This window comes from Myxocyprinus asiaticus, chromosome 34, assembly GCF_019703515.2.
Source record: "Myxocyprinus asiaticus isolate MX2 ecotype Aquarium Trade chromosome 34, UBuf_Myxa_2, whole genome shotgun sequence".
In the NCBI taxonomy this organism is placed as follows: domain Eukaryota; kingdom Metazoa; phylum Chordata; class Actinopteri; order Cypriniformes; family Catostomidae; genus Myxocyprinus; species Myxocyprinus asiaticus.
The window spans coordinates 9,530,870-9,553,772 of NC_059377.1; the positions used below are offsets into that span (position 1 = coordinate 9,530,870).

General features: G+C 40.9%; 1 protein-coding gene across 1 annotated transcript in view; it reads left to right on the forward strand.

Annotated features, from left to right (window-relative positions):
* The first annotated feature begins 1,307 nt into the window (after positions 1-1,307).
* Positions 1,308-22,903, forward strand: part of LOC127424841 (endonuclease/exonuclease/phosphatase family domain-containing protein 1-like) — a 55,206-nt gene continuing 33,610 nt past the window's right edge. Inside the window, exons 1-2 of the mRNA XM_051670317.1 lie at positions 1,308-2,448; positions 22,823-22,874. Of these exons, the coding sequence (XP_051526277.1) occupies positions 1,616-2,448; positions 22,823-22,874 (885 nt within the window). The 5' untranslated portion in view covers positions 1,308-1,615. The remainder of the gene's footprint in view (positions 2,449-22,822; positions 22,875-22,903) is intronic.

A 22,903-nucleotide genomic window follows, 5' to 3' on the forward strand; every position in this document is an offset into this window, starting at 1 on the left:
AACCACCTCACTGTACTAGTTTTGAAGAACTGTTGTGGAAGAAAGTGGTGCTGATTCATGGCCATGTTATCTTCACAGTCAGTGGTATTTGGAGAGTGTCAGATGTGTCAACTTGACATTAAACCCATTTTTTTTTTTTTTTAAATAACAAACCCCAAACACACCTTGTTCCAGAAATACCTCACCTGGGAACATTTCAAACACAATAACAAGCAAGTCTGTTTGTTGGAATGCATTATAATATGTTTTATATTCATGTTTAATGCTTATGTTGGTTAATATTTGCCTATAAAAGAACTGCTCTCATAAACAGTTGAGATTACTTTGAGATTAGTTGGGTTTTTGGTTACAACAGGTTATTCTTTGTGTAATTAGAAAAGCCTCTATAAAAATTACAGGTCTATTCATCTGAAAGTTTTAAAGGGAAAGCATGATGTATACATTTAAAAAAGGGTTTCAATGTGACGCTTGGCACAAACAATTTTTTAGTTCAACTTTAAAACACTGTTCCGATTTGCTCGGATTTGCTGTAAGCTACACCCCTATTACTGGACATCACAATACATCTGAACAAAATGTTCATAAGGGAGGATTTGAATCAAATAATGAGAGTACCTCTGTGTCTCTATCAGGTTTCAGTGGTGTTTATACACGAGAGCCACAGATCTCAGTCCGACTAATGACACGCCCCCCTGGCAGAACACCACTGTTCATTGATTCGTTTTAGCGAATCGGTTCGTGTGACCGAACAAGTCGTATAAATGAACCGATTCGTTTGAGTCACTTTTTTTTTTCTTTTGCAACTGAAGTAATATTTGACATTACGAATGTCATCCTCCTGTATGTAGGCCTGTTAGTTGTATTTAGTACCAACTTGTTTATATAGGCCTATCACTCGAATTGAGACCCTTTGTATATTTTTGTCAGATACATTTTCTTACCTTTCTATCTGCTTGGAAAAAACAATCATGAAACGTGCAGAACAAATGTGTGTCTAAATGTATTCTTACGTGTCCCAACTAAAGGAGACAATTTACGCAAGAATAAATTTACTAACGATTACACACAAATTTGTTCCTCTCGTGTTTCATAAATGAGGCCCTTTTTGTCAGATTTTGTTTTTTATTTTATTTATTTATTTATGGTTCCAACATATCACCTACTTCACAGTTTCACTCTAAAAACAGTTCTTCTCCCTTGGAGGAGGCCATAATTCACAAAAGCTTTGCGAATCGACTCGACCGAACCGACTCAAAAGAACGATTCTCTAGCGATTCGGACAACACAACATTGAAACCGCACTAAAGTACACTTCAGTCCGTCTTGAAGCGGCGATGAAAGGGACTTATGTATAACAAATCTTTCAAAACCGATAAAACGCGGAGAAGTCTGGAAGAATTGACAGAAAGAATGGAGGTACAGCGATATTAACTGTGTCATAATATCTAGCGGGAGGTTGTCGATATAACAATAACTTAAACGTTGATAGATTAGTCTCGCGCCGGGCATCTGTGCCACGGGGATCTTTAACGCCCAGGTCTTGTGTAAACGCCCGAAACTAGCGGTCCGGACGGGTTTCGATTTCAGTTATTGGTCCGTGGACTGAATCAGACACATGGGTGGGAATCTCGGGTGCCACCGGTCCATTCCCAAGGACCCCACGGACATCTGCCAGGGCAAGCGCAAGTTCAGCGCGGCGTGCAACTTCAGCCACATCCTGGTGAACCAGGAGCGGCTGAACATCAACACGGCCACCGAGGAAGAGCTCATGACTCTACCGGGCGTGAACCGCGGGGTGGCTCAAAACATCGTGGAGTACCGGGAATGCATCGGGGGATTCAAGAAAGTTGAAGACCTGGCGTTGGTTAGCGGGGTCGGTGCCACTAAATTAGAGGCTATTAAATTAGAAATTTGCGTTTCGAGCAAAAACGGCTCGTCTAATCACTCGCCATCGTCTTTGCGCAAAGAGCACGAGCACCTGCCGTGCACCGGCGTGAACATAAACACGGCCACGCCGCCGCAGCTCATGAGCGTCCGCGGCATCACCCAGAAAATCGCCAAGAACATCGTGGAATTCCGTTCCGTCCACGGCACCTTCAAGAGCATCGAAGATCTGGTCAAAGTGCCGAGCATCAATTCATCCTTGTTGGACAGGATCCGTTTCCAGGTGTTCGTGGAGAGCTCCAGAACACCGTCATCGAACACGAACGGAGGATTCACGCACCCGAGCCCCACGTCCTTCAGTGTCCGCAGTGATGAGCTGGATCTTCCTCCAGGAGGACCGGCGCTCATCGCCTCTGACCGGCCATGCGTGGAGCCTCCTGCGGGCACGCGTGACGGGAAGCCCGTGGTGCGAGTGGGCACCTGGAACCTGCAGCGCTGCTCCAGTGAGAAAGCCAACAACCCCGGGGTCAAAGAGGTCGTCTGTATGACCTTACTAGAAAACGAGTAAGTAAAGTCTGTTACTAACAAAACAGTACCAAAGTACTGCTACGTTTTTCTGGAAATGGTAACATGGTAATACCATGCTTTTTGAACTTGTAGCATGTTAATACCATGTTTTTGGACATGTATCATGGTAGCACCAGGTTATTCTTTGAAGTACCTTATAAATACCATGGTACATGAATATGGTAACCATTTATCATCTGATAGCTTCACTGTACGATTTTTGTAAGGAAATGCTTTCCTGGATGTGTTTGTCCAGCAGTGCAGCTTTAAAGGGCTAGTTCACCAAAAAATACAAATTCTCTCATGATTTACTCACCCTCATGCCATCCCAGATGTGTATGATTTTCTTTCTTCTGCTGAACACAAATGAAGATTTTTAGAAGAATATTTCAGCTCTGTAGGTCCGCACAGTGCAAGTGAATGGTGACCAAAACTTTGAAGCTCCAAAAATGAGAGAGAGTAATTCAATAGACTCCAGTGGTTTAATAAATGTCTTCTGAAGTGATCCAGTTAGTTTTGGTTGAGAACAGACCAAAATGTAACTCCTTTTTCACTGTACATCTTACCATTGCAGTCTCTTGGCACGATCATGATTTCAAGCTTGATTACACTTACTAGTGCTTGACGCATCCACATAAGAAGGGAATCTACCGAGAATTAAATATATATTTATATTTTTTCAGAATTTGTTTATCCAGTAAGAATTTATTTTATTCCTAGAGGATTCCTGTTGATCCAATTTGATCCCTGAATTAGGGACATAATCCTAATTTAGGACTTTATTTTCCAAGGATGTCATTGTAAGGGTGGTTGCCACACTTGAAGTGTTTATAGCAAATAATGTAGGGTTCCATCCTGAAAATCAGGGCATTTTAGAATTGTGATTTCCAGGCCTGGAAATTAACAAAATACTAAAAGTCATGGAAAGTACAGTGAAATGTAGATTTATCTTGTTATGCTCAACTCTAAAGTATTTCATTTCCTAGAAATCTTTGTGAATCCAGTCTCTGTTTTTTTATTTTTTATGTTCTCCCCTTTTCTCCCCAATTTGGAATGCCCAATTCCCAATGCACTCTAAGTCCTCGTGGTGGCATAGTGACTCGCCTCAATCGGGGTGGTGGAGGACGAATCTCAGTTGCCTCCGCGTCTGAGACCGTCAATCCATGCATCTTATCACGTGGCTTGTTGAGTGCGTTAATGTGGAGACATAGCGCGTGTGGAGGCTTCATGCTATTCTCAGCGGCATCCACGCACAACTCACCACGTGCCCCACTGAGAGCGAGAACCACATTATAGCGGCCACGAGGAGGTTACCCCATGTGACTCTACCCTCCCTAGCAGCCAGGCCAATTTGGTTGCTTAGGAGACCTGACTGGAGTCACTCAGCACACCCTGGATTCGAACTCACGACTCCAGGTGTGGTAGTCAGCATCTTTACTCGCTGAACTACCCAGGCCCCCTGTGAATCCAATCTCTTGAAAATTATAATTTTTTTGGAAATCCAATAGACTTGTGTTGAAGTGATGGATCATAGTTTTGAGGTGTGGTCAGCGGTTTTTATTGGAGGTTAAATTTTACAGCCCCATCTGACCCCCTGTTATTATCAGACTTTAGCAGAATCCCTGCTGTCATTTTACTGAGTGTGTGGATTGATTGAAGAAGATAATAAAAGATAATTGTTTGTACTGGTGGTGGTTTTATGGTCCCAAGGGCTCTCTCTCTCTCTCTCTCACACACACACACACACACACACACACACACACACACACACACACAGAGGTTTATATAACACACCTCCCTGAGTCATGACAGGAATGAGGGCACATAGTTAAGCAACACACTCTGTATGAATTACTGTGTGTGCATTAAAGGGTGCTGAAACATAAGTAATATGGATCTCCTTATTGACATTGACTGTAACCACCATTGGCAGGGGGATGTATTCCCTCTAATATTTAGATTAGTGGTTGATTAGTATGGGTTTTTCAATTACTGATTCTTCACCTTTTACCTTTGGCCCACCAATCTTGAATACCTACTAACATGTTTGGTAGATAATGTTGTGAATTGCTTGCATCAGAGTTGAAAGCTGCACGCATCTGTATGTAACAGCTATGTACTGCATATAACTGTCCCTATAAAATATCTGATCCTGCACAAGGTCATTTGCAAATATATAGCCACACTATTGCTGTGTTGATGTCACAAAAATAATTGAATGGTCCTGAAAATATTATATTTTCTTGATGCAAAATATATTTTGTCATTTTTTTTCTTCTTCTTTTGCTGTAAATATGACCTAGACTGGTGCATGACAAGCCTCGAGAAACTCAAGAGAACCAAGAAGACATCTCTTATGCTTTGACCTTTTGATTAGATAACCATTAAAAAACCCTACTTTAGTGATCGATTGCATTCAAAGCAGGGATTTCTAAAGAGGCAAGTGAGATCTTAAGGTCTACAGGGATCTCAGTGGTTTCCTTGCTGTTCATGCAAATTGGTGTTACAAATATTATCATTTTCTACAATGTGATCTACAATTGTCAAATGTTCTTGACATTGATATGCTAATACATCAGCATTGCGGTAATTATATAGTCCAAAGCAGTCCTTGTCATAACAAAGGTTATTTCGAAACAGGACACTAAGAAAAAACATGTTTTTTTGGACATGTACCATGGTTATATACCATGGCATTCTTTCAAGAACCTTGGAATACCATGTAAATTAGGGATGAGCATTTTGAATAATTTTGTACTTGAGTAGTCGAACACATAAAAGAAACGAGTTATCGATTACTTGAAACTTAGAATTTAAGTTTAATCTTCAACTTTTAAACCTGTTTTTCTTATAAAAAATTTAGCACTATGCTTAACATGATCTAGATTCTAAACTTAAAACAAACAATCATTTGCACTCTCACATAGAAAGTCTTCTGAAGCGATACAATCACTTTTAATAATGGCAGAATTTTCGTAAGAACAAAGTGCGAATAAAGCCGCATTTCCATCTCATGTGTTCAAAAGAACAAAACCGTCACATTCAGGAAAATTTTACTCTTTTTACTAAAATACTCACGTTTTATAGCACATAGACAAAACACTGTAAAGAGCTTTGTCTCATGTCTGGGAGCAACAGCACGTCACAGTTTTGGGAGCGCAATGTGCGTGCATTTCTCCTCGGCGTGGCTTATGTCTTTACCTTGTGAATCTATAATATATTTTTCAAAAGTGTCAATAAACCTGCTCTGTGGCACAGTTCAAGTTTGTATTCAGCTTATTTTTCTCTGGAAACTCTATACAGGCTTTGGATTTTCAAGACATTGTTATTTCAGGATGACCAGAGCAACATGCGATGATTGGTCCTCTGGTTAGTCGAGTTATGACGGAATATTCAGTCACATGACTTTTTTGATGCACATCTTGTAATCCTTATCAATTATATAGGAGTTTATTCGGTGTGTTTGCATCACAGTTTATGCACATTTTGTCTTATCGAATAAAATGTTTATCCACCTCAAGTGAGCATATGCGTTTTTGATGCGCATTTTGGAGATTTTATCCGCATCTTGGTGTTTCCATCCAGCAGTTTTTAATGCGATATCCCAAAATGCGCTTAAAAATACGTGGATGGAAACCCAGCTAAACAGTACAAGATTTATTATGAGGGCTTGTCTAAGGACGTGTCAATGTACACCTGCGCCAGACGGACACTTTTGGAGCATCTCACTTTGGTTGCGTCGTGTCATAAACCATTTTTAGGTCGCTGTGTCAAGTTAAATATAGTTAAAACATGTCTTTAGTTCACTACGTTCGGATTTGCACTCTATCAAGCTGTGTTTTTAACACAAGAACATGTCCTCGTGTTGTGCTGTCTGCTCTTGGTTAGTGTGGTTTGTTCTGTATAGCTTCCGTTGCCTATATAGCTGAAGTTTCGCTTACTGCCCCCTGGAGAAAACAGGTGGTACTTCAAGCTTGAATTGCTCAGTATTGCTTACTTCCTTATTATGGTCCGGGAACATGATTGATTGCTTTAATTTTTTTAACTCGTAATTTTTTATATAATTAATCACACTCAATTAACGTGTTAAATCGACAGCCCTATTTGGAAAATATCAATACATTAATTAAAAGGTAAAACACCTTAACTCTATTAAAATTACTGTAACACACAGCCTTGAATAGCCGGAGCAGTAATATAAGAGACACCAATGTTCTATAAACAGTTAAATATGTTAATATTGATAAGTGAAATACGAAGAAACAAATATTCTACCAACTAGTATTGGCTAGTTAATTATCTCATAGTTTATTAAATCTAATATCTATATCATGGTTCATTATCTTATTATTTCTTATTGCATCTTACAGTATATCTTAATATAGTTTATAATATTTTAAAGCTGACGAGTGTAATTTCTGCGCCACCGAATTGAATTGCATAAATAAACCGTTTTTAAACATCTTTCTGAATACGCCCCCTGTCTGCTGTTGATTGAACAAACAGATAGTCCCGCCTACTTGAGTCAGTGTTGTTGATTCGGGCTGGACGGGTCGCTCAAAACAAACACAGCAATTTCTATAGTGCCAAAGAGACACAGTGTTTACAGTTTTAACCTGATAGGAGAAAGTATTTTTACTTCAATAAAAGTTACACACTTCAGCTTTAACTATTGGCAAGGAACATAGTAATGTGGCACATTAATATAGAATGTGCTATTTTACAACAAGTCAGAAATATCTGTCTTTTAAATCAAAGTACTATAGTAGTACCAATTCACTTTCAGTTCTTATCTTCATATCTGTACCATGTTATGATCATATTACTTTTCAGTAAGATTACTAGTATAGTATACTCTCATGTATTCCAGCTCTCTGGCTTTCCTCCAGTCGTGCTGTCTGGGAGTCACTCTAGGTCATTCAAATCCTGTAGTATCCCGTCATCACAACTGAGTCAGCTGCCAGCATGGTTACCGCTGCTGCGTTACACAACACAGCCATTTAGCTACTGATTTCAACTCAGTCTTGGGGATTTCCTCAAAGTAAGCAATATCTGGGAGACCTCTGAACTGTTATCAGTGTAAAGTACACATGATAATCCACAGTGCACGAGATGATTGGTGAAAGTGGAAGTGAATCTCGTCTTATAAAAGTGCAAGGTGGAGGAAGTCGCCAAACGGCCTGATCAGAGGTTACTGTAGTTCACTCAGGAGAAAAGCAGAAACATACACACATATGACCTGTAGTTACCTCACTGAGCACTCACACACCAAGTCAAACAGTGGGAGTCATTTCTATATCTTTTAACTCCTGTGTACAACTGTTCGACTAAGACGACTCATGTCCAAAAAGACAAGTTTCAGATCTCTCATACTTGTGTCGTCCTTTTTTTGTTTTGTCTGTAATATCATTTCAGATTAAAGTGTATAATGTTTTGTTGTTAAAATACTCTTCTGACCCAGTTTAATATGCATAAGTAAACCATTCGAAGGTTGATTTCTCTAAAGGAGTGAACAGTGGCTCTGTGCTATCAAAACATTGCTGTATTTGTTTGAGCATCCCGACCAGCCCAACACAGCAACATTGACTCAGCCAATGGTGTGAGTTAAGGGTGGGACTATCTGTTTGCCCGACCAATGCAAGACAGCGGGTGTGTCTGGGAAACCTGTTTGAAAACAATAATTATTTTGCAATTTTATTTGGAGAGGCTAGATGGCCCAAAATTACACAACTCTCCTTTAAAATTTCAAAACAAAAAATGAGTAGTGTTTGCCCATGCAAAAGTCACCACTGATGCTAGAGTGTTGTGGGTGGGTGGTTGTCAAGCTGTTGCGATGCGATTGCAAAGGTGTTCTAAGTGTATTTTTAGCATGTTGTTACACGGTTGCGAGGGTGTTGTGTTGCTAGGGTGTTTTTAGTTGTTTTTAGGGGTGTTCTGGGTGGTTACTGTGGTGTTTTGTGTGGTAGAGAGATAATAGGGGTGTTGCAATGGCAAATGTTTACTACAGCAGTGTTTAAAGGCCATCCACTTTGTGCAAATTGCGTTTTTATTGTGGATCAAACTTTAAGTGCGTCATTGAACATGGAATAGAAATTAAACCTTTTGTAAAATATCACAAACTACCATAAGTACCATAATACAAAAAACGTAAATTTTTTTGCATTGGCTTTAAAATGTCTGTCTGTTATTGCACCAATAGCCTATCTTATACGACGACGGTAACATGTAAATGTCAATAGCTAATGATATTCCAGAATGTTAAAATCTGTTAATATAACTAAACTCAAATATTCAAGAAGATTTAAAATTAGTAAACAGATTTTTGCAATGTCTTATAAGTTTACGTGCACCTCACTGCCGATGGCACTTCACCACTGCAGTGGGGCAGTTGTCAAGGTGATCCTAGTAGTTAAGGTGTTCTGGGTGGTTACTAGGGCATTACTATGCAGTTGCTAGGGTGTTCTAGGTGGTTACTAGGGCATTGCTATGTGGTTACAAGAGTGTTCTAGGTGGTTACCTTGGGTGTTGCTATGTAGTTGCGAAAGATTTCTAGGTGATTGCTAGGGCTTTGCTATGTGGTTGCAAAGATGTTCTTGGTGGTTACTAGTAGGGATAGGTAAAAATATTGATTTTCCGATGCATCGTGATCTTTGGTTGAACAATCTCGAAATTGATTCTGAAATACCAAGATCGATCTTTTTCTCTATGCGCAGTCCTCCACTACAATGAGAGGAAATCACTTGCATTTGCAACCAAATTTCATGCTATGCGACAGATTTCACCAGCGATTCTGTAGTATAGTGGTGGAGTTTTCAGCAGCGAGATCCTTTCAAGGCATGTTGAGAGTAAAAGTTGTCCAAAGACGAGATCCACGCAACCCGTTTGTCACTGAATAATGTCTCTATTAATTCGCTTTCTGTTCTTTACAGTCAGTTGTTCATCAAAAATTTACATTTCATTCAAATCACACGTAGCACAGATGAAAAAGCCAGTTGAGTTTCTCTCGTTATCATGCGCTCAATTACAAATGCTGTTTACAGAACTGCCGATTTTCTTAAAGAAACAGTACCAGTTTTTAGCCAGTGTTCAACAAATTAATGTAAATACTTGTGAATAGGGGTCTAACGATTCACACATTATCTTGATGCATCGATTACTTATGCTACTGATCTATATGCATCAATCTTGAAATATGATTTTTGAATCGAGAATCGTTAGTGTTGGTCAATAATTGATTTAAAATGCTAAAACAATGTACAATATTTTAAAACATAAATATTTAATACATTTCTAATGTCTTTTAATGGAGACGTGCAGCGCCCTCATTGCTCTCCCCTCACAGGCACGTGCTGCACGCTTCCGTCCGTAACTCTCATTGAAACTTTTTCTGAGCAGCTTTCAAGCACCTTGTGTCTGATCTCTCCTCGGGATGGTCACTGACTAACACATGAGCAACTGACAGCTCGCGATCTTGTCTCAAGTGAAACAAGCTCAAAGCATTGTGTCTGAAAACTGGAAAATGCTGCCTACGTTGGCTGTATATGGAGGTAGATAGAAAATAAGGTGCTTTTCAAACTGTAATGAGACCAGTTTCATTCATTCAGAATGCTGTCGGTTAAGCGGTTTCTGATTAGCAGCAAGTCAGCTAAGTTTTAAAGTGCAGCCTTTGTGTGGCCACTATTGATATAAAATGCTGTCATTGCTGTGAAACATTTTTCTATAAGATAAAAGGTGCCACTTTACTGGTATTAGTGTTTAGTTGGGGACTTTGCGTGCAGAAAACATAAGTTGAAGTCATCGTCGATATTGCTTTTCTCTTTCCCTATTTGTATATGTGGCCTTGAGGATAACTGAATGTCGTCATATGATGTTACTTTAATGCTGTAATATTTGGATTGTTTTACTGATTCAGGGTTCCCACGGTCATGGAAAACTTGGAAATATCAGGGAATTTTAAAATTGTGTTTTCCAGGCCTGTGTAAGTCATGCAAATGAATAATCTTTTAAAAAATCATGGAATTTTTGTAGTAAAATATGGAATACTTTTGTAGTTATGCTTGGCTCTAAAATATTTAAGAGGCACATTGCACTCTGTTGTATTCCAAAAAGTCGGTATGTACTTGTATTTAATGTGTTTTCTTTCAAGCTGCTTTTGGTTCTGTAAACTATGTTATGTGTTTTGTCTTTCTTTTTCTTGCCTAAGACACATTAGGGGGATCATTTTAAGAATCCTGTAAATGCATTAAAAAATTGTTTTAATCGAATAAAAAAGTATGAACCATGAATCGAATCGATTTGCTTTCAACCCAAAGATTTGCACCCCTACTTTTAAATAGTACAAATTACACAATTTAACAACAAACATATAACAAATTCTAATATTTGTAATTTAATATCATATTTATCGATAGAATACATTGATTTGTTCATTTTAAAAGCTAAAATGTGAGCAAAATGATGAAAAAAATATATATATAATTAGTAAATGTGGCAGGGCGGAGGGCGGGGCCGGATCGTGATTCCGCACACCTGGCCCCTAATTAGGCTGATTAATCCCGAGAGGGATAAAGGTGACCGGAGACGGCAGTGCGACAGAGAGAGAGAGTTATGGGCAGCTGTCCGACACCTGTGTGTGTCTTGTTGGTTCAGTTCTTGATTAAAATATTATTTATATTGTCAAGCCTCCTCCTTTTCATTGAACTGTGTTACACTGGTGCCGCAACCCGGGAAGGAGGAGGGATGCGCCGTAGTAGAGTCCTCACCACTACAATCCACCCCAACAGAGCAGCCGCGGCCATCCGCCGGAGGACGGAGGAGCCTGGCCGCCTGAGAGCGGAGGAACAACTGCCAACCGCGAGGGGAGGAGGGGCTACTAACCAACTGCCTGGAGCGGTCAGGGCCACTGCCAGAGGTGGAGGAGACTCCTACCAGCTGCTGAAATGCGGCGGGGTCTGAGACCGCCGACCGCGAGTGGGGAGGGGCTCCTGGCTGACCGCCTGGAGCGGGAGGACCGCTGCCAGGGGCGGGGGGAGACCCCTTCCGTCCACCGGAATGCAGTGGGGCGTTCCGTCCGCCAGGGGCCAGAGGACTGCCTCTGATTCGCCCGGGGAGACACGGCTGTCGTCCGCTAGAGGGTGGAGGAGTGGCCGAGGACCAGGCTATGGCGTATTGGAGAACCGGCGAGTAAATAATTTTTTTCTCTCTCCTCTCTCTCTCTCTCCCACTGCTGCTCCGCGTTGGCCTTTGTTTTTTAATTGGTACGGTCACTGTTACAGTGTGTAGGTACCACATTTTTTGTTATTATTGTTTCCCTCCCCTTGTCCCCTCCCTGATCCTGGTAGATGGGGATGACCTGCCGGCAGACATGGCGGAAGGTACGCCCCCCCCCCAGGGAAAGGGGGGGGGTGCGGGGGCTCCCCGGCCTGAGAGAACGAGGGAGGAATGTGGCAGGGCGGAGGGCGGGACCAGGTCGTGATTCCGCACACCCGGCCCCTAATTAGGCTGATTAAGCCCGAGAGGGATAAAGGTGACTGGAGACGGCAGTGCGACAGAGAGAGAGTTATGGGCAGCTGCCCGACACCTGTGTGTGTCTTGTTGGTTCAGTTTTTGATTAAAATATTATTTATATTGTCAAGCCGGTTCTCGCCGCCTCCTTTTCATTGAACTGTGATACAGTAAAATATATATTTTCATAAAGTACCTAGTTAAAAGGTCCCCTGTATAGCATTAGCTGTGTCATCTGTAAGTGAAAAGGATATTATAACTAAAATATAACCATATAAATAGATTTCAATCAAAATCAGAATAGATTCGAGAGCTTATGATACAAGATGGTGCTGCGGATGGCAGCCTCGGTGTGGAGCTCTCCAATTCTTTTATTGTTTTTGTTTGTTTATCCTGAGTTTACCAGTTTTACCAGAGACAAACTGCTGAATGTTTGGCAGCACATACCAGACAATCTTTTCCCGGTTTTTAACTATTCAGACATTTTGCTGGACATTTTAGTCAGAGGCGAAGCTGTGTTGTTCAAGTGCGCTATGAGACGCAAGTGAGGGAAGCGTGCCAACGTGCTTATCAAGCTCCGGCAGCGTGGCTTTCGAACAGCGTTGCCGAGTATTCATCTAACGAATCTCTGCTCTCTTCCTAACAAAATGGACGAACTACATCTCACCCGTACAAACAAGGACTTTTCAAACTCTGCTGCCTTGTGCTTCACAGAAACCTGGCTGAGTGAAGCCATTCCGGACAGTGCGTTACATCTACCGGGCTTTTAGCTGTTTAGAGCGGATAGCATTGCGGAGTTAATAGGGAAAACGAGGTGGTGGAACGTGCTTTTACATTAATGCAAGTTGGTGTACAGATGTAACTACGTTAAATAAGATGTGCTATCCTTATATGGAAGTGCTCTTTATCAACTGTAAGCCTTTCTACTCACCACGGGAGTTTTCCTAGTTTATTCTGGTGAGTGTTGATATTCCTCCACAAGCGTGTGTGAGCGCAGTGCTGCAACAGCTGGCTGATCAGATCACTGACACGGAACAACAATACCCGGACTCACTTATTATTATTCTCTGCAATTTTAACAGAGCCAACCTCACTGTGAACTGCCAAAATACAGACAGCACATTACATGCCCCACCAGAGACCGAAATATACTGGATCACCGCTATACAACATTAAAGGATGCATATCGCTCTGTCCCTAGAGCAGCTTTGGGACTCTCTGATCACTGTCTGGTTCATCTTCTTCCGACCTACAAGCAGAAACTTAAATAAGCTAAACCTGTAGTAAAGACTGTAAAAAGATGGACCAATGAAGCAGAGCTGGAACTACAAGCCTGCTATGACTGCACTGATTGGAGTATTTTTGAAGCTACAGACACCAATCTGGACGAGCTCACAGATACAGTGACATCATACATCAGTTTCTGTGAGGATATGTGCATTCCTACTAGGACTTATTTAACGTTAAACAATGATAAACCATTGTTTACAGCAAAACTCAGGCAGCTTCATCAGGCCAAAGAGGATGCCTACAGAAGTGGGGATAAAATCTTGTACAATCAGGCCAGAAACACACTGAAAAAGAGATTAGAGTGGCTAAAAGAAGCTACTCTGAGAAGCTTAAAAGCAAGTTTTCAGCTAACGACCCTGCATCAGTTTGGAGAGGACTGAAAGACATTACTAACTACAAGACACAATCCCCCAACACTGTAGGGAATCAACAACTGGCTGACGACCTGAATGTGTTTTACTGTAGTTTTGAAAAGCCCAGTCTCACACAGTACACACCTGGTCTGACCTCCTCCCCCCTCCTGCTGCTCAACCTGCACTTAAGATCTCTGAAGAGGATGTGTTCCAGGTCTTCCGTAAAAAGAAGACAAGGAAAGCACAGGACCCAGATGGTGTTTCACCCACTTGTCTAAAATCCTGTGCTGACCAACTGGCCCCCATCCTCATACAAATCTACAACAGATCACTTGAGCAATGTGAAGTTCCCTGCTGCTTAAAATGCTCCACCATCATCCCTGTCCCAAATTAACCCAAAATCACAGGACTTAATGACTACAGACCTGTCGCTCTGACGTCTGTGGTCATGTAGTCATTTGAGAGACTGATGTTGGCCCACCTGAAGGACATCACTGGACCCTTTCTAGATCCCCTTCAATTTGCTTATCGAGCAAACAGGTCTGTGGATGATGCAGTCAACATGGGATTGCATCATATCCTGCAACATCTGGACAGACCAGGGACATATGCAAGGATCCTTTTTGTGGAATTCAGTTCGGCTTTCAACACCATCATCCCAGCTATTCTCTGAACTAAATTAAACCAATGCTCTGCTTCCACCTCTATCTGTCAGTGGATCACCAGCTTTCTGACAGATAGGCAGCAGTTAGTGACATTGGGGAAATTCACTTCCAGCACCTGTACGATCAGCACTGGTGCTCCCCAGGGATGTGTACTCTCCCCACTATTCTTCTCCCTGTACACAAATGACTGCACCGCTAAGGACCACTCTGTCAAGCTCTTGAAGTTTGCAGACGACACTACCATCATGTGCCTCATCCAGGATGACGATGAGTCTGCATATGGAAGGGAGGTTGAACAGCTGGCTGTCTGGTGCAGTCAAAACAACCTGGAACTGAACACAGTTAAAACAGTGGAGAGGATAGTGGACTTTAGGAGGAACACCCCAACATTGACCCCGCTCACCATTCTGAACCTCACTGTGGCAGAAGTGGAGTCATTCAGGTTCCTGGGCTCTACCATCTCACAGGACCTGAAGTGGGAGACCCATATTGACTCCATTGAGAAAAAGGCCCAGCAGAGGTTGTTCTTCCTTCGCTAGCTGAGGAAGTTCAACCTGCCACAGGCGCTGCTGATACAATTCTACTCCGCAGTCTTTGAGTCTGTCCTCTGCACTTCAGTAACTGTCTGGTTTGGTTCAGCTATGAAATTGGACATCAAAAGACTAAAAAGGACAGTTCGGACTGCTGAGCGGATTATTGGTTGCCTCCTGCCCTCCCTTTAAGAACTGTACACTTCCAGAGTGAGGAAATGGGCTGGAAAAATCACTTTGGACCCCACTCACCCTGCCCACTACCTTTTTGAACTGTTGCCTTCTGGCTGGCACTACAGAGCACTGAGCACCAGAACCGTCAGGCACAAGAGAATTTTTTCCCCCTCAGGCTGTCTATCACATGAACAGTTAAAACTGCCCCATTGAGCAATAATTATGTGCAATACACAGCTTAGTCTATTTATATTTACCCAACATATCCTATCTCTTCTGCCATTACATTCCCTTGCACTCTTTGTATATAACAGATTTGTATTTGTACATACGTTGTGTGTGTGTGTGTGTGTGTGTGTGTATACATACACACACACATATATATATATATATATATATATATATATATATATATATATATATATATATATATATATATATGTGTCTTATTGTGTATTTCTATATATACGTATATTTTCTATTTGCTTTTTATTTTTATTCTATTTTTTATTATCTCTGTCTTGTTTGTAACAGATAAAGGATGGCAAGGAGGCGGCAGGAACCGGCTGAACAGACAACATAAACTTTATTGATATAAATGAGCTTAAAACAAACAAACACAGACATGCATGCAACGCTGCCGTGTGCGTCTCTCTCTCTCGAACCGGCTTCTCCAGCTGCCCCTTATCTCACTCTCCTGCTGATCAGCTGATTCAGCGCCAGCCGTGCTCCATCATGGCCCAGCCATGCCCTCCTCCTAGTAACACTGTTGTATTTTTTGTGTACTGGAAGCATCTGTCACCAAGACAAATTCCTAGTGTGTGTAAGCATACTTGGCAATAAAGCTCATTCTGATTCTGATTGTGAATTGGAATCTAAACTAATCAGGAAATCTGTATTAGTACCCAGCCCTAGTTTCTAGGGCGCTGCTATGTGGTTGCAAGGGTGTTCTATGTGGTTACTAAGGCATTGCTATGTGGTCACAAATGTTTTCTAGGTGGTTAATAGGGTGTTGCTATCTGGTCACAAATGTTTTCTTGGTGGTTACCAGGGCTTTGCTATGAGGTTGCTAAGGTTTTATAAGTGATTGCTAGGGCATTGATTTGTGGTTGTATAGGTGTTCTGTGTGGTTGCTAGGGTATTCTGTGTGATTGAGCATTGCTTTGTAGTTGCAAAGGTGCTCTAGGTGGTTAATAGGGCATTCCGGGTGGATGCTTATTCAATGCTTAGGGTTAGGGGGATGCTTGACTTTGCAAACACTCTTTTAAAAAAGCCAAAATCAATGTTACAGTGAGACATTACAATGGAAGTGAGCTTGGCCAATTTTTGGAGGGTTTAAACAGAAAGGTGAATTTTATAAAAGCACTTACATAAATTTTTCTGTTAAAACTTGTGAATTATTTGAGCTGTAAAGTTGTTTAAATCGTCATTTTTACAGCCATTTTAGGGTTTTAGGGTTTGTTGACATTACATCGTCATGGCAACGAAGTTGTAAAATTGGCTATAACTTTACTCAGAAAAGGTTTGTAAGTGATTTTATCATTCTAAAATCATGTTAACACACATTCCCTTATGTCTTGTGTTATACCTTTGAAAAAGTGAGTATTTAAATGTAAAACAATTGGCCCCATTCACTTCCATTGTAAGTGCCTCACTGGAACCTCGATTTTTGCTTTTTTAAAAGAAAAGGAGGAACCATTTGAAATAAATGTTTGTGGTAATTAACATTATGCCACAAATGCTGTCGATTGAGCTTAACTTGTATTGAACATGGAACATTCCTTTAAAGAAACAAGTACTGAAGGTGACAGAATGTGTGTTTTGTTGTTGTTTGTTTGTGTCTGTATAGGAATTGCTTGACAGTTTTCCATCCTTTTGTGGTGTAATGAACTCTCAAACACAATAAGGACTGCAGACTCACTGGTTACATTTTAACAGAGACAGACCACAGCTGTGCGATTAGAATACTAGTCTGTTGCTTACTGGTTACATTAATACTAATAAAAAAAGTTATTTTGCATTTTAATCCAATTTGTGTTAAAATATCTTAACTTTTGGTAGCCCAAGTAAACAATAAGCCAAGAAAGGGATGTTAAAAATCATGTTTGATATTTCCAGTTGATCCATTGCACTTGAAATTGAAAGACAACTGGAGTGCATAGGATTGTAGGATACAGTAAAACAAATTATGCATACAGAAAATTTGCATACTGTGCACAGTATACATTGTGCATGCTGCAGAAATAGATTGAGTAGTATGGTAGTAGCTATCCTTATATGATATTCCGAACACAGCTTGTTTGCCTTCTTCGTGAGTCTTGCTCTTATTGATTGAACTGTCAGCACAACTGTATTAGAACTGCGCTGGTTTTTGCTTGCTGTCTTTTTCAGCATTTGACCATATTTGCAAACGTTTGTATTTGAAAATTAGGTGTCAGCTCAAGACTTTTCATCTCAGCAACTCTGACTTTCCATCTAGGTAGTTCGCAAAAACACAACACATAATGATGACAATGACGTCTTGCAAGGTTGCCTTTGAAAAAAAGAAAAATGTAAATTACATTAGCACTCTTGTTTGTGTAGACATAACCCTCCAAATCTGAAAAATTCAGGCTTGAAGTCTTAAACATGCACACAAGTTTAGATGTAAGATGATTTTTTGTTCTTTGAGTTTTGGTTTGTGATTAGCTCTTGCATTCAAGGGTTACTGTATGTTCTACAGCGTTTGCATATGTACATAAAGATATCATTGTCTATTTTAATTAGGACATGTTTGTTGGCTGACAACACATGGTCATTTTTGCTGTATACTGCACAACTGTGGTTAACCTTTGACCCTGTCTGTGACATGGCAAACATTTGAGGAACATAGCTGTTGCATTATCTCCAAAAGGAGAATAATGCAATAGTACGTGCATGCAGTGGTTTAAAATGCTACTTTGATACAGCTATCTACCATGAATGTTGCATATGCTCTACATATGTCTGTTCAAATGTATTTATTCCAAATAGCATAACAGAGTCTGAGAGTAAGGGAGCAGAGTCTTTTCATTTTTATTTAAATAATGAAATACTTTAGTCAAAGATAAAATCAGTCATTCACATTTGAGTAGTTTTATTTTATAGACACAATAAGCTAGATTGAAGGACAATGTGCTTGATTGCAAAGACACTTGAGATGATAATGCAAAATTGTAAGAATGATTTTGAGTGAATTTGACTAATTACATCAGTGTAATCTCTTCACATCACTCTGTAATCTCATTCAATTTAATGAAATTTTTGTGAGTGAAGTGAAGGGAATGCAACCAGATATTGGAGTATATGGGGTTGCTGAGCATTTGACATATGTCAAACAAATAGTTAGCTCTGCCCCAAAGTCACGCCATTGGTTGTGCCAATGTTGCTCTGTCAGGCTGGTCAGGATGCTCAAACAGAGCCACAGTGTTACACTTTCCCTACAAATGGCTTACTTATAGTTTTCTGTGCTCATTCTTTGGGCATCCGTGTTGTAGTGTGGTGGAAAAATCCACTGGCACAGCAGAACGGGGGCGGACAGAGACAGTGTGAACGGAATACCCAGATGACCTCTCTTCAGCTACAAGACTAGGTCATGTGACCTCTACAGCTAATGTTTTCTTTAAAGGGGTCATACCATGAAAAGTCGACTTTTCTTGTTTTTACTGTCTAAACATGGAAAGCTAAGAACTGATAACACCACCCCCCCATTCCCCCCCCAAACCCCCCCGTCCAAATAGTTGTACATTTATGGAAAGGCCCCATTTACACCTTGCATTAACATGCATTTTTGCACTTGACCACATTAAATGCCCCCAAATGCAGTTGTGAGCAGATCTTGATCGGTTAATGTTTATTTATAAATGTACAGTTGTTCATTGTTAGTTCATGTTAACTAATGTTAACAAGTACAGCCTTATTGTGAAGTGTTACCAATGTGGCCTTACTCAATAAACGAATGCAGGTTAATTTTCAGAATTTGGGCAGAAATTAAAGTTGTTAATTTCTAAATAAACCAGTAAAACCAGTAACAAGCAGTTGATTGATGTGTTCCCTTGCTCAGCCTGTTAGAGTTTGTTTTTGCCTGGTCACATGAGGAGTCATTGCCATCCAGTCCTTTTTTGGCTTGTTTTTTATATTCAGAGTAACCATATTTTGTATTGATGAGGTCAAATATATTGATCTGAGATCAGTGTTCAGGTTGGCTGTTCAAATTGTATTGAAGAATTGGGTCTCACTTTAAAAAGGTTTGTATTGCATGAGTCAACATATTGGTTATGGGCTATCAAGTATAGTCAAGTCTTCTGAGTTGGGCCAATACCACAAAACAACCCATTAAAAACACTCAGAATACCTTACCAACTGCATAGATAAAAATCTAGTTTATAATACTGTTTACCTTGTAGATTGCACACATTTTCGGAGAGTCATGCACAGTGTTATTATTTTTAGTTATTAATTTCCTGCATGCAATGTTGACCATTGGTTGTGCAATCGTTTTAGTGTGTGCTTAATATTTACTGTGTAATGTTTATCTTGATTTTTAATGCCTTGTGAGCGAGCTGTTTTCATTGTTAAAGTTTATTGATCCGTTGAGTTCTGATAACTGCTCAAGGTTTGAAAAGATCAGAGAGTTTCTGTCTCTGTTAATCACATATAAATACATCCATTAAAACACACACACACACACACACACACACAAACAGTGTGTTCACCTGGAGGGAACGGTGTAGTCTTGGACTGTGTTGGTCTGACTGACTGCCTGTTTGTTCTCAAAACAGGATTTGTGTAATCGGCAACAGCACTGGATGGAAAAGTGAAGAGACAGAGGGATTCTTCTCATCCTGCACATTGCTTTCTGTCTTCCTTCATTTCTCTTGAAACAACAATCACACTGAACTGTACTAGTGAGCCCAGACCTGCATATTCATTAGCAGTGGGTAGAGCTGTTAGAGTGAAGGTTGTGGGTCTCACTGCTGGGAATGGTAGTTCAGCAGATCTTTCTTTTATAATTTTATTTCTCAGCTTTTCGCCTTTATTTATAGGATAGTATAGTGCAGACAGGAAAGTAGGGGTGAGAGAGAAGTAATGGGATCTAGATATTTCACAGGCTTTACCTGTGTGCATGTGGTACAACAGCTCTGACATCCCTGTGCTTTGAGCATTCAAACACCCAACTCTTGAAAGCCACTTTCTGATTCTGATTAGTGCAGAGAGAGTCTCTTTGTCCTGACCTCCAGAGTGAATGTAGATTTCCTTTGTTGATAGATTGGCTCCATCTTGGTTTCTCTCTGTACCTCGGTTTATTGTATTGATCTCCTCTGGATCTCATCCCAGCACCACATGACTACCAGCCTGTGTGTAGTGCCGGTGGGGCAAAATGGGTGGCGGATGCCACAAATGTACCAAAATGTATGATGGCCATGTGGTGTTGGCATCCTAAAATGAGCATAATCTGCATAATCACCCATCAGCACCAGTAAGGAATGTTGGTCTTCCACTCCACCTCCCGAGGCCTCCACGTTCATTGCATGACCAGCCCAACTCACCGTGGCCCACCTCTAAGCCTCCAAACATCCTTCCAGATTGTCACTGCTGATCAGGTGGGGTGGGGTAACATAGTAGTCAGCGCTCTAGAGGTTGTATGTTTGATACCCTCAATATTGTCAAAACTAAATGATACTCTTGGCACCATTTGGGGTTCCTCCATTAGCCTACCTCAGCAGGAACCCTCTTGTGATCCTCTGAACACCCTTTAAAGGAGCCTCAAATATCCTATTTTTGTACTCGGAGGTACATTTCACATGCCTCAAAGCCTTGTGATGGGGTTACTAAAGAAACCATTGATAATCCTTAAAGTTCTTTTAGAGTTCTATAGAGTTCTTGCAGGAACTACAGATAAGTTCCTCAGAGAACTGAAAGAGTGTCTGGAGGATCTCCAGAGAGTTTTGCCGGTGTGGCAGCTGAGGAACCCCAAATGGTGCCAAGAATATCTTTCAGTTTTGACAGTGTTGAGTGTATCAAACCTACAACCTTTTAGAGCTTTGACTACTATGCTATACCCCACCTGATCAACAGTGACAATTTGAGAGGATGGTTGGAGGCTTAGAGATGGGCTACGGTGAGGTGGACTGATCATGCAATCGAGGTGGAAGCCACGGGAGGTGGAGCGGAAGACCAGAGGTCCTTACAGGTACTGATGGGTGATTATGCTGATTATGCTCATCTAAGTATCCCAGCACCACATGGCTACCAGCCTGTGTGTTGTTAGTGATGGTTCTCACCCACTTCACAAATTGGTTATCTGTGTGTTACTAAAGATTACACTGCAGCTTATCCCAGTAGCATTTGATCAGGTTCCAGAGATCCCTTATAGTGTACCTCTACTTCTCCGGTAGTTCTTCATGTCTTCTTATTACCTGAAGGTGCTTTTTGTTTCTCGGCAGGTCTTTCATGTTTTTTTGTTATCATAGTTTGTTGTAAGCAGTATAGAGCAGCGGCAGCCAACCTTGTTCCCAGAGGGCTACCTTCCTGCAGAGTTTAGTTCCAACCCTAACCAAACACACCTGCCTGTAATTTCTATTGGTATTCCTGAACACCTTGATGAGCTGTAGTGTTTGACTGATATATATTGCAAGGTTGATAAATTGGATGAAGTTTGGACTTTCTAAATTATTGGCATCAGCCGATACATTTTCCTATTTGGCCGATCGGTTTCTCAAGCCGTGAAGGCACCGAGAATTGACTGCTTACGTGTAAAGCAGCTATCTGAGACATGTAAACGTCCAGTCACGGTTCATTTTGTTGTTACGTGCCATTACAACTGTCTTCCTCTGACTCGTGAAAGTTGCATGATGGTCAGACCCTGACACTCAAAGCATTATTGGCATTATATTGGCCACTTTGTTCTCTGGATATCGGCCATTAAAAAAACCCATATTGGTCAATCACTAATAAGCTGCTTCAAGTAGATCTCCAGGAGTTGATTTGGTTACCCCTGGTAAAGAGAGAGAACTGTGCTAAAAAGACCAGCTTAGCCAGCATGCAATTCCCATGGTGGTCTATGCTGGTTAGTGCTGGTCTAGCTGGTGGACCAGCATAGCCATGCTTTTCATCAGCAAAAAATAGCATGTAAACCTTGGTAACCAGCATGGTCTTTATAATGAGGCTGGTTAAGCTAGAGGCTGGTAAAGCCTGGTGGAGACACCAACACACCAGCATCCCATGAAACACCCAAAACACAACATTAGCTGGTGACCAGCAATGCTGGTCTTTTCAGCAGGGGAAGAAAAAAAATGACAGAAAAGAACACAGTATTAAAATTTTTTCTTCTGTTTTATGTTTGAGTAATTTCTTGAATTGTAAGGCTAATACTCACTGAACTATCTGCAGTTTGCTATATTATAATATGCAATACTAACCTGGAAAATTACTTCCCAAAACAAACAGCTAAGTGGTTATTAAGGCTGTAAACATCAGCTCCCTCCTGTCACTGTTTGCTTGCAGTGTTGTCATTACCATCGTTGTCATCACCTTTATGCTTTGTTTGCAAGTTATATAATTTATAATAAGGGCACCACAGTGCTGTAGGTTGTAAATAGCAGGCTGTCGAATTTAAAGGCATCAGTGAATGTGTTATTGATCTGTTTGTAGAGTACGCACCAAACCTTGAATATCTCCCATATTTTCACAATGTTATTTTTACTTATTTTATGTCCAATTACAGCTGAACCCCAAACAAAAAGTAGTGTGATCATGTGATGAATTAAAAGTAATATCACTTATCGCTCTCTCTCTCTCTCTCTCTCTCTCTCTCTCTCTCTCTCTCTCTCTCCAGCATTAAGCTGCTAGCGGTTCAAGACTTGGCTGATCGGGACGCTCTAGACAAGGTAGGGTTTCAGTTCTACAGATCACATCT